The sequence below is a fragment of the Triturus cristatus genome, chromosome 4_1, assembly GCF_964204655.1.
Source record: "Triturus cristatus chromosome 4_1, aTriCri1.1, whole genome shotgun sequence".
Lineage (NCBI taxonomy): Eukaryota > Metazoa > Chordata > Amphibia > Caudata > Salamandridae > Triturus > Triturus cristatus.
In genome coordinates, this window is record NC_140585.1 from 28,066,236 (window position 1) to 28,079,440 (window position 13,205).

General features: G+C 45.3%; 1 protein-coding gene across 1 annotated transcript in view; it reads right to left on the minus strand.

Moving 5' to 3' along the window:
* Positions 1 to 13,205, minus strand: part of LOC146839364 (glutathione S-transferase P 1-like) — a 90,007-nt gene that overhangs the window by 50,526 nt on the left and 26,276 nt on the right. The window contains exon 2 of the mRNA XM_085651365.1: positions 12,513 to 12,548. Coding sequence (XP_085507491.1) covers positions 12,513 to 12,548 — 36 coding nt within the window. The remainder of the gene's footprint in view (positions 1 to 12,512; positions 12,549 to 13,205) is intronic.

The window sequence follows — 13,205 nt, forward strand, 5'->3', positions numbered from 1 at the left end:
GGATACCATGGGGAATGGCCACAAGAATATCACTCGCCGAATGGCAAGAGCTTGAGCCCAGGAATGCAGCAGGCTGTATCAAAAGATGTTTGTGAGCCTGCCCTGGATGCACAATAGACTCTGAAGTTGAGTGTGCAATCTAGGGAGGACATTCCAGAAGGGTGGCATCCCTCTGCACCCTAGGCACGGCACAACCACTCCCCCCCCCCGTCCCAGAAGCCAGACGAGAGATCTTGACATGAAGTAAGTCACTTATTAAACATGGTGAAAGATGAAAGTAATCACCAGTCACAAGAGATTTGGAAAACTACACATGATCACCCCTGGGGGGCGAGGGTACAGCACAAGATGGGGCACACCTGGTGCACAGCAAGAAGCTCATGTCCTCAAGAGAATCCATACTGCAGGCCATCAGTGACACCAGGTTATCCCTGGAGAGGGAAATGAAGAAAATTTGAGCAGACTTGTCGCTGCTGCGACAAGATCTCTGCAACACAGTTGAATGGGTGACAAAGATGGAGAAGCATATGTCAGGGGAGGAGGACCAACCTCACATGAGGCCATGATCACCTGACTGATGATGGTAAACAAATGTCTGGAGGATAGAGCCAAAGACACAGAGGGGAGGTCTTGGAGGAATAATGTTAGACGAGTAGGCTTTGTAGAGGAGGCAGTGGGCACCTATAAGGAACATAGCTAGCTAAATCATATAACAAAGACCCTCTTAGATTCAACCCCTCCTATAAAATCCAGATTAGTATGAGAACAGGAAGAAACACCAAATCAACAAGAATGACCAGACTACTAGCACATCTCATCAACACTCCTGTGACTTCCTACTCTACAGAACCCAAGATCTGCAAAGAAACCAAATACATGCTCATAAACTGCAGATTGTCAACCAAACACGCAATAGAAATAGAAGAAACCATCCTGAACTTCGACATTGACATAGCATCCTCTGTCCTGATTATGGACATGAAAGTCCCAACAAGTGTTTTCAATCAAAGAGACTGGTGGACTCTTCCAATAAGGATGATCAGTAGAGCGGCCCTGCGGGCAGATGGTGGACTCTTCCAATAAGGATGATCAGTAGAGCGGCCCTGCGGTCAGATGGTGGACTCTTCCAATAAGGATGATCAGTAGAGCGGCCCTGCGGGCAGATGGTGGACTCTTCCAATAAGGATGATCAGTAGAGCGGCCCTGCGGGCAGATGGTGGACTCTTCTAATAAGGATGATCAGTAGAGCGGCTCTGCGGGCAGATGGTGGACTCTTCCAATAAGGATGATCAGTAGAGCGGCCCTGCGGTCAGATGGTGGACTCTTCCAATAAGGATGATCAGTAGAGCGGACCTGCGGGCAGATGGTGGACTCTTCCAATAAGGATGATCAGTAGAGCGGCCCTGCGGGCAGATGGTGGACTCTTCCAATAAGGATGATCAGTAGAGCGGCCCTGCTGGCAGATGGTGGACTCTTCCAATAAGGATGATCAGTAGAGCGGCCCTGCGGGCAGATGGTGGACTCTTCCAATAAGGATGATCAGTAGAGCGGCCCTGCGGTCAGATGGTGGACTCTTCCAATAAGGATGATCAGTAGAGCGGACCTGCGGGCAGATGGTGGACTCTTCCAATAAGGATGATCAGTAGAGCGGCCCTGCGGGCAGATGGTGGACTCTTCCAATAAGGATGATCAGTAGAGCGGCCCTGCTGGCAGATGGTGGACTCTTCCAATAAGGATGATCAGTAGAGCGGCCCTGCGGGCAGATGGTGGACTCTTCCAATAAGGATGATCAGTAGAGCGGCCCTGCGGGCAGATGGTGGACTCTTCTAATAAGGATGATCAGTAGAGCGGCCCTGCGGGCAGATGGTGGACTCTTCTAATAAGGATGATCAGTAGAGCGGCCCTGCGGGCAGATGGTGGACTCTTCCAATAAGGATGATCAGTAGAGCGGACCTGCGGGCAGATGGTGGACTCTTCCAATAAGGATGATCAGTAGAGCGGCCCTGCTGGCAGATGGTGGACTCTTCCAATAAGGATGATCAGTAGAGCGGCCCTGCGGGCAGATGGTGGACTCTTCTAATAAGGATGATCAGTAGAGCGGCCCTGCGGGCAGATGTGTGCAGGGCTCATTTCCAGCATGTGCTGCCCTATATTTGGGAGGTTCTGGGAGTTGAACCTTCAGCACAGGAGCCACTGGAGGTTTCTATGCACAATCTCGACCAATGCTGATTCTCTTCCAACTCAAGTATTTTTAAGCATATGGGGCTAGATGTACGTATGCTAGGGTTTGCCATTACCTAATAGCGGATTTTTGTGCTGCGCTCTATGGTAAACACAAACAGCGATGTACAAATGTGTGTTTAACACATTAAGGGCTCTAATACAATGTCGGTCGGATTTGCCTCTGACCGACACCTTCTCCGTGTTGGAACCGACCGACCATAGGTCAGTGGTTTCAAACACTGGATTATGATGCAACAGCACGTGGTGTGGTAGCAAACTCCCACCACTCTATGGGAGCTTGTGCGGGGGACGGAAACTGCCCGCAGCACAAGCTCCTATAGAGAAATGGGAGTTTGTATAAATCCCTACATCATGTGGCAGGCACCATATGGTGGGGGGCACCTATGGTGCCTGCCACACGATGCAGGGATTTTCAGCGGTGTCCCATAGGTGTCCCCCAGGCCCACAACCATAGGCTGTGGAAGGATGGGGGCCTTTCTAGGGGCCCCCAAAGTCGCTTTCCGGCAGCCTTTCCATGTCGGAAAGCCCGACATGGAAAGGCTGTCTGAAAACGACATCATAATCCTGACGGCAGAAACACCATCCGTAAGAGATTATGATAGGTATCCGAATATTTTGCAACCGCATTTCGGTCGCCAAACATTTACACATACCACTGAAAGTCGCTATTGGGAGGGGACGCCCTAAAGAAGCCCCTTTATAATACCGAATCGCTAACCCAATTTGCGATACGGTAATAGGTTACTGAATTGCAAATTGGGCATTTGTACATAAACAATAGCTTTTTTGCAGTCGCAATGGGGCTGTTAGTGAACGCCCCCAAAAAGCTTTGTATATCCGGCCCTTATGGAAAGGGTATTGCAGATTCTGAAGGTCCACTCCGATGTGTCCAACCTGGCGTCGTCATCCTCTCGCGTGTCAGAAGAAGCCCTCTTGTCTGATCCTTATCACAAGAAAGTGGAGACCACCCTTAATCCTTGAACAACACTATGCAGCATCTAAGTTTGTTCTGAAATCAAGTTCAAACGCAGCTTATGCTACGCATACTTCATTGAAGGACCCTCCAAAACGTGTTCAAGTGTCTTCCACAAGGGGAGGATCCTACGGCGATTTAGGGAAATATGGACCTCGTAGTGAAGTTCTTGTTGGACACGACATTTTATCACTTGTGGTTGTCACCGGCAGCAGCTGGGGATCGGTTGCAGCCAGAAGGTTGTTTTGGGTGAAGATGTGGAAGCTGTTTGCAAATCCAAGACCCTTGATACATCATCTTCCTTTCATAGAATAGAAGATGCGATAATTGTTTCAGAGAAAGTTTCCGCAAGTTACACAGCAAGCTGATTGGCCCCTTCGAGGCTGAGCCGGAAGTGGCGTGGCAGCTCTGGGAGAAACATCCCGACCTCAGCTGCCAGAAATCCCAAACCAAAAACTCTACCTACCAAGCGGACAAGCTTACTGTCGTTCAGAAAGGAGCTCAAAACGTGGCTGTTCGGCCAATAAGTTCCCTCTATTTCGCCGGGGCTCTGCTGGTATGGGTCTGATAGCGCCGGGACACTCTGCTAGAGTAGCTGAGCGCTCAATAAAACACCAGCTAACATAACATAACATGGTGGGGCCAATACTAACCTGTTACCAGGACACTTGGAATGGGTTAACGAAGGACAAGTGGGCACTTAGAGTAGTAAGAGATGGCTATTCCATAGCATTGAGGGAACAACCACAGCACTGAATGTCATCGAGAGGGTTTCCAAGTGTCTCGCCATGCGAGGTTTTCTATTCAACTTGAACAAATCTAATCTGGAGCCAGAGCAAGGAAAGGTCTTCATTGGAGCCCTGTTTGATACCCTGAGGTCTCGAGCTCCTGCAAAGTCAGCAAGCATCTAGCAAACAAATGTTTAAAGTACAAGGACCGCAGGCAACAACTGCTCTGTGCTCTTTCCTCAACGAATCAGCGAGAGAGGCCCTCCAGAGGGATCCAGCTCTTCAGCCAAGTTGTGCAGGAGTATTTTAAAAAAATGTTTTTTATAGCGCTGGTAAGACCCGAGGATATCGGAGCATTTTTCAACAGTACATGTTCAGCAAATAATGTGAGTAGCCCGAGCGGATAAATCAAAGCGAGACAAGGCAGGGTTGAGCACAATGGAGGAAAAGTAGGAGGGAAGGGGTACAAGGAGATCAGGGGTTGAGTTCAAGTCTTGGCGGCCGATTGACACCCTGCTAGTTGAGATGTTGGACTAGGAGGAGATCCTTAAGCTTTCTTTTGGAGCTCAGGGAGGAGGAGTTAGTCCTGGTATGTACTGGGATGGAGTTCAGATTTTTGGGGCTTTGCTGGAGAAGGAGCGTGACTGGGTTTTTTGTTTGTGGGTTTTTAGCAGAAGGAGGAGTTGGTTGTTTGAGCTCCTCACGTTTCTTATCTTACCTGCCTTTTTGAGTTTTGTGGCGCGGTCAGCTGGATTTCCAGCATGAAGGGCTTTGTGAGTTAAGTAAGCAGTTCTAAAACAGCAGCGAGCTTCAATTGGGAGCCCCTTCAGTTCCGTCAGGGCAGGGGAGATGTGGTCATATTTTTGGATTGCTGTGACCATTCTGGCTGCTGCATTGAGGGTGCACTTGCGAACACCACCAGCTGATCCGCACCACCAAAAGGTCATCGTTCAAAAAGCGGCTCGACAGCAACACCCACAACAGCAAGGAACTCTTCAGCATCATCAAAGAGCTCTCCAACCCCAACGCCAGCAACAACGACATCGCACCATCACAAGACCTCTGCGACTCCCTCGCCACGTACTTCCACCACAAGATCGCAGACATACACGACAGCTTCGGACCCCAGACTTCGCCTCCAGTCACCGAACCAACGACCCCCACCACCACCCTCAGCGCCTGGACCCCCACCTGCTCTGAAAACACCACCCACGTCACCCACGCTACTACGCGAACTACGCCCAGGGTTAGTTCTAGGTGAAGGTTTCTGTTTCACCCACGTTGATGTTTTTCTCTTTGATAATAGCGATGCCTCCACCGTGGCAGTCCTTTCTGTCTTTCTTGATGATTGAAAACACTTGTTGGGACTTTCATGTCCATAATCGGGACAGAGGATACATTTAGCCTTGTTTCTGTGATGAATGCTATGTCAATGTCGAAGTTCAGGATGGTTTCTTCTATTTCTATTGCGTGTTTGGTTGACAATCTGCAGTTTATGAGCATGTATTTGGTTTCTTTGCAGATCTTGGGTTCTGTAGAGTAGGAAGTCACAGGAGTGTTGATGAGATGTGCTAGTAGTCTGGTCATTCTTGTTGATTTGGTGTTTCTTCCTGTTCTCATACTAATCTGGATTTTATAGGAGGGGTTGAATCTAAGAGGGTCTTTGTTATATGATTTAGCTAGCTATGTTCCTTATAGGTGCCCACTGCCTCCTCTACAAAGCCTACTCGTCTAACATTATTCCTCCAAGACCTCCCCTCTGTGTCTTTGGCTCTATCCTCCAGACATTTGTTTACCATCATCAGTCAGGTGATCATGGCCTCATGTGAGGTTGGTCCTCCTCCCCTGACATATGCTTCTCCATCTTTGTCACCCATTCAACTGTGTTGCAGAGATCTTGTCGCAGCAGCGACAAGTCTGCTCAAATTTTCTTCATTTCCCTCTCCAGGGATAACCTGGTGTCACTGATGGCCTGCAGTATGGATTCTCTTGAGGACATGAGCTTCTTGCTGTGCACCAGGTGTGCCCCATCTGGTGCTGTACCCTCGTCCCCCAGGGGTGATCATGTGTAGTGTTCCATATCTCTTGTAACTGGTGATTACTTTCATCTTTCACCATGTTTAATAAGTGACTTACTTCATGTCAAGATCTCTCGTCTGGCTTCTGGGGCGGGGGGGGAGTGGTTGTGCCGTGCCTAGGGTGCAGAGGGATGCCACCCTTCTGGAATGTCCTCCCTAGATTGCACACTCAACTTCAGAATCTATTGTGCGCAGGGCCGCTCTACTGATCATCCTTATTGGAAGAGTCCACCATCTGCCCGCAGGGCCGCTCTACTGATCATCCTTATTAGAAGAGTCCACCATCTGCCCGCAGGGCCGCTCTACTAATCATCCTTATTAGAAGAGTCCACCATCTGCCCGCAGGCCCGCTCTACTGATCATCCTTATTGGAAGAGTCCACCATCTGCCCGCAGGGCCACTCTACTGATCATCCTTATTAGAAGAGTCCACCGGATGTTATTTTTGTCTCCGCCTCATCAGAAGAAGTGACAACTTCCTGTATCAATGACTCTTTGAGTGAGGCTCTCTTTGAGTGAGGTGTCTGTCGAGGAGGCGGGGGTGGGGGGCCTCATAAAGGATGGACTGTGACGGGAAGGCGGGGTTGGAGGTAATGTATTTACAATGTGGCTTTTAAATACTTGTGAAACCCACTTTGTGGCACTCTGTTGTGAATGAAACTCTCCAATTCGGGACGTAAATTAACTTTTACACATGCCACAGCACTAGATTCCACTGCACAGTGCAAGGAGTTTTGTTCTTAGCCACACTCACACGTCGCTGCTCAGTTTTCTCCTCTAACAGACGTCGGAGGCCGCACAGTAGCATGGGATGTGTAGTCCTTATGTTCTTTTCTTCTCTTTGCAGCGCTGAGAAGACCGCACTAAACCCGAGGAGGCGCATTAGTGCACACTTGTGTCTCTCCTGCTACAGAGTCATGGCACGGGCAGTGAACGCACACTCACAGAGCCCTGCACCATGGCCACGCTGGAGACTTCCTTGGGCAGTGAGGAGCTGTCCTAGGGCCTTGTGGGGTCTAGGGCAGCTAGGAAAGTTGTATTGATGATGTCTCCTTGTTAGAATGTGTTTGCCTTCAAGCACCCAGCCTTCCATGGCCTGGGAGGTGGTACCTGGGTGCCAGCAATGCCACACTCTGAGCGCTCTTCTCAGTAAACACTCAGGAGTTACACCATCTTTGGGTCACAACTTATTTCCGTAGGTGGTGCAGAGAAGCGATCATTGTTGGATGAGGAGGTCTCGCCCACAAGTTGTGGCTTCATCAGCGGCCTCACCCACCCTGACAAGATGGTACTATCAGGGCAGACTCAACCTAAGGAAGAAGGAGCTCTTGATAAAAGATGCACTGTATAAAAGGTGGGATCCAGATCATTGTTGTAATACCTTGAAGTGAACCCACAGGGAATACGTTCCTTGGAGGGTACCTCAGGTATGTTTAAAAAAGGTTCAAGAATGGATGACTATTGGGGGTAATAACACATTCATCCGTCAGAATACCAACATGTTTCAGCCCGTACATGTGCCAATAAAAGATCAAGGGCATTCATCAGGAATGAATGAATGAATGAATGAATGAATGAATGAATGAATGAATGAATGAATGAATGAAAGGAGACTTGTAAACGCGCAACTTAGCCCGAAGGCATCAAGGCGCCTAACCAAAGACAATACAAAAAGTAGGGCAGATCATGTCTAAGCGTAGGCCTTGGCCAAAGGAATCTCTGCTCCTAGTGCTTTTGAAAACATTATTATGATTTTATTTTTTATTCCAGACAGCAATGAAAAATACACATAATACATACACAGCACGTTCTGCATTTGCATATAGTCACGTATTTCAAACGGGACACGTAGTCTTGTACATTAATAAACTATTCAAGATTCTAACGTATCCCGGTCATCTGACAGTTCTAGATATCCTCAGTTCACTACCATTGAACACATTTGGCACATTTCTGATCTCAACATCTGTTATATCGACCATCCGCTCCCCTTATATAAACGGAGATTGAAGCTTATCACGTGCGATCAGGCCTGGTCACGTGGTTTCGTCCTCCACTTGTGTTGGGTTGAAGGTGCTGTGTTAGAGGTCCCCAAAAGTCTCTGGGTCTGGACGCCTGTGGTAGTTCCCCCGCATAATCCTCTAGTGTCTCCTTACAGTACGTCATGTCACTATGCCAGTCTTTTAATCTGGGGGGACGTTTGCTTCCCCATCGAACTGCAAAGTGGCGCTTGGCCAGTAATAGTGCAACAGCTAGAAATGTCCGTTTCTTCGCTGGTCTAAGTTTGTATATTCCCAATAGGCATACAAGCGGTGCATTCGGTGTCAGTTCAGTCTGCATAGTCGGAAGTGCACCTGTCATTTCTTGCCAATACATATGGATCTGGGGGCATGCCCAAGCCATAGTGCTTTTGAAAACATACAAGTGAGGGTAAAGGATTCTCTTATCTCCATGACAGAGTATATTATATGCTAGTTGAGGGTTCCTATTGGCCCCTGGTCTAGGCAGAGGGAGGCACCCTCTGTAGTCATACAGTCCTCAAGAGGTCTACCGGAATATTCACCTACATAGCCCTCCATCAGCTGTAAATAAAAACAAGCATTGGCATAGCCAATAGGTCTCGCCTTTGGGACCTTATAAGTGTTTAGCCATGCAACAGTTGCATAACTAAATACTTATAAGGTCCCAAAAGTGAGACCTATTGGCTATGCAAAGCAGCCGTGCGGCCGCAAAAGTGAAAGTGATCGCTATCGCGATCACGATCAAACATCAAAGCGGCCGTGCGGTCGCAAAAGTGAAAGTAATCTGGGTGAAGTGCGGCGCACGTTCCTTGCGCACATGCACTGTAGCTTTAGGCTGGCCTGGTAGCACTTTTTGGAGCCCTCTCAATAAGTCTCGCCATACCAGCGCATGCGCTGGGTCAGGCGAGACCTAATCAAGGGTGTGTGTTAGTATCTTTCCTCTGTATTCACATTCTTTGCATGCTCCTGCCATCTAGTGTTGGGTGGGATGTTTGCACTTGTTTTTCTTTGAAGAAGTTTACAAGTCAGGAGGTAGAGTGACCCCTCCTCAGTCCACAATGCGCATTGGGCCCCCACCTCCACGTAAGACTATTGGTTAGCAACATGTTCCTTAGACCTATGACTTTACCTTATTAAACAATGTGTGCAATTAATTGTTTATTATTGCTTTACACTTCATATAAGAATCGAACTGTCTGTGGTTGTTATAAATTCTTGAGAGTTCATGAAAACCTAGGCTGCACAGGAGTACTTGCTCAGGAAACTGAGCACACCAGCTGTAATTAAGTAACCTGTACAGGTGAGATCTGGTATGGAACAGCACCGTGGCTGTCATATTTAGAGAGGGGGGGGCTTAATTTCTGTGATTTCTAAGGGTAACTTGGCGTAAATACTTAGGTACCCTAATATCCACTACCAGGGTAATGAATATGTAAACAGACAAATGCCTGGAATCAGTTAAAAAAAAATATGGGTCTCATGTATAGAGGGTTTTAACATTCACAAACCCTCTGATTCGGTAAATCAGAGGGTTTGCAAACGCGAACACCCTTTTTTAAATTTACTAAACCAATGCAACAATTCAGAAAAGGTTTTTCAAATCTCTAAATGGATTTAGGGAACCATAAAGAATCACTATTTGGAAGGGGTGTGTTAAGGGTTGATTGATTACGGTTTTGTATGAAAGTTTTGCAACTGAAATGCGGTAGGAAAATATTAATATTTTACCACCAACTCAAGGAGATGGTATCCCATTCGCAAACCCATTCCCAAGAAACACCTTCCCCTTTCTGAATGTTGATAAACATTTTTTCGGTGTAGGCAGTGATCCATGGGACCACTGATTCCTTTTGAAAACATTTTGTGTAACTTTTTTTTTAACAAATCTTATTCCTCTATGGACACCCGTCTGCTTGTTTAAAAAAAGTCTGCTTTATTTAAATGCAATCACCGACATGGTGGTGTCCTAAGGCCAGCTGGTCACCATCCCTGTGATAGTGGCCAATCATCGAACATAGGCTGGTCAGCAAAATACCAAAATACCAATGTATAGAAGTTGGTGTGTAAATTGCGACCACTTTTAACAAATCCATTTTAGTGCATTCTAAATAAGAAATAGCAACTTACGAATCGTTAGAAGTTGGAATTTCTTGTTTGGAATCTTTGTATATGGACGGTTCCTAGGGCATTATACAAACCTTACATCAAATAGAGAGGAAATGCACCTGTAGAAGTTGAAATTGTCCATCAAGCAAAAATATTTTCAATGAATGGGATTTTCAACCAAGACTGAAAGAATTTTTGAAAAACTTTAGGGTTGAGATTCAATTTATCAATCGGAATAACCACTCAAATAAAAACAGAGGATTAAATATGTTGAGTGGACTACAAGGATGGGTATATAAATTTAAGCAGAAATTATATCATTCATGATTGACTAATTGTGGAGCTCATAGGACGTTGCTCCATACATTGGTTTTGAATTGTGAATTCTTCTCAAAGTGTGGATTTTAGATGGCATATTAAGAAAAATCTAAATACAATATGTATGTCTAAAATGCGATATCATTATTTCAATGGAAGTGCTCCCAAAATATAGATTTATTCAATGGATATAGAGAGCAGACCAGGACATGACTGAAGATGTACTCAATGACCATAGAGAGCGGACCAGGATATAACTATAGATTTACTCAATGACCATAGAGAGCGGGCCAGGACATAACTGTAGATTTACTCAATGACCATAGAGAGCGGACCAGGGCATAACAGTAGAATTACTCAATGACCATAGAGAGCGGACCAGGACATAACTGTAGATTTACTCAATGACCATAGAGAGCATACCAGGACATAACTGTAGATTTATTCAATGACCATAGAGAGTGGACCAGGACTCAACTGTAGATTTAATAAATGACCATAGAGCGCAGACCAGGATATAACTATAGATTTAATAAATGACCATAGAAAGCACACCAGGGTAGAACTATAGATTTACTCAATGACCATAGAGAGCAGACTAGGACATAACTGTAGATTTAGTCAATGACCATAGAGAACGGATCAGGATATAACTGTAGATTTACTCAATGATCATAGAGAACGGACCAGGACATAACTATAGATTTACTCAATGACCATAGAGAGCGGACAAAGATATAATTTGAGATTTACTCAATGATCATGGAGAGCGGACCAGGATATAACTATAGATTTACTCAATGACCATAGAGAACAGACCAGGACATAACTGTAGATTTAGTCAATGACCATAGAGAGCGGACCAGGATATAATTGTAGATTTGTTCAATGATCATAGAGAGCGGACCAGTACATAAGTATAGATTTACTCAATGACCATGGAGAGTGGCAAGGACATAACTGGAGATTTAATAAATGACCATAGAGCGCAGACCAGGATATAACTATAGATTTAATAAATGACCATAGAGAGCACACCAGGGTAGAACTATAAAGTTACTCAATGACCATAGAGAGCAGACCAGGATATAACTATAGATTTAATAAATGACCATAGAGAGCAGACCAGGATATAACTATAGATTTACTCAATGACCATAGAGAAAAGACCCGGACATAACTGTAGATTTACTCAATGACCATAGAGAGTGGACCAGGACATAACTGTAGTTTTAATATATGACCATAGAGAGCGGACCAGGACATAACTATAGATTTACTCACTGACCATAGAGAGCAGACCAAGATATACCTATAGATTTACACAATGACCATAGAGAGCAGACCAGGACATAACTATAGATTTACTCTCAGACCATAGAGAGCGGACAAAGATATAAATAGAGATTTACTCAATGATCATAGAGAGCAGGCCTACCAAATGTCTGGAGGGACTAGATGATGAAATAACTGTTGCTCTAATGGGGCCGTGGAAGTCAGGCCAGGACACGGCTGTAGTTCTGCTCCAAGGCAACAGTGGTTAGGCCACGATAGAGCTGTAATTATACAATCCGGCTATAAAGGGCACACAGTGGCATAAATACAGGTTTACTCAATGACCAGACCATACTGGGGACAGAGTATAATGGTTTTTAGTTCTGCCAGATGACCAAGGAGGGGAGACAATTCCTAGACTTAATTCTTTCCACTCTATGACAACAGAGGCCTGACCATATCAATGCAGACTACAGAGAGCACATAGGGGCACACCTGTAATTCTATTCTTAGGCAACAGAGGGCAGCACAAAGCAAATATAGTTACAGGTCTCTTGTCTATAGTAGCAGGCCGACTCCTTGGCCCTCGAAGGAACACAATGACATAGTGTAATACTTAAGAGGCCAATGCAGAGCAAAACGCAACATGGGTGGAGTTGTACTGCTTCTCAGTAGCAGAATGGCCCTTCCCTGGCATAGAGGATAGAGGGCACAACATGGCAAGGCTCCTTTCTCTCTGTGACTAAAAGAGGAAACAAAAGTTGACTTACCACGGAGGTTGAAGTAGGTGATGGTGTACTGTGCCACTGCAAGAAGGAAAACAGAGAATCAGAGGGTATATTGTACACATATAAACCATTATTATTAGAGATGAGTCCCCTAGAAATCTAATTCTTCCTTCAGTAGTACACAATCTCTCATTCATCCATACCAATATATATGCTGCCCGTAAACCAAGGTATTGTTTTACTCTTTTTACTTTATCTATTTTTTTATCGTTTCATTTCTGTTTATACAATTTATTGACAATACATTAGACACTTTTTTTCTCAAAACTTTAATTTGAACAATGCATGAAGGCATGGTATACATTTCACGCTACTTTTTATTCTTTAGACACTTTATACAGGTCAAAAATGCAAGAAGTATCACTTCTATGTTTTCTGGAAAACATCTAATACCATATTCATTCATGCACATGCTCGTTATACAAACTTCATTTGCCCAGTATTTCACACGTCTTGGAAAATCACATCAAATTGTATAATTTATGTACATTCTTTACTTTTCTTCACTTGGTACACCCACTCAAAGGGAACACAAATATTCCACACCAATTTCTTAAATATTCTTTTTGCATCTATTGATCCAATACCTATGTGCCTTATCGTCTTTGTTGCAGCTTTTATATCAAACATATGCATGTTTCGGTGCGCAAACACAAACACCGCCTTCTTCAGGAT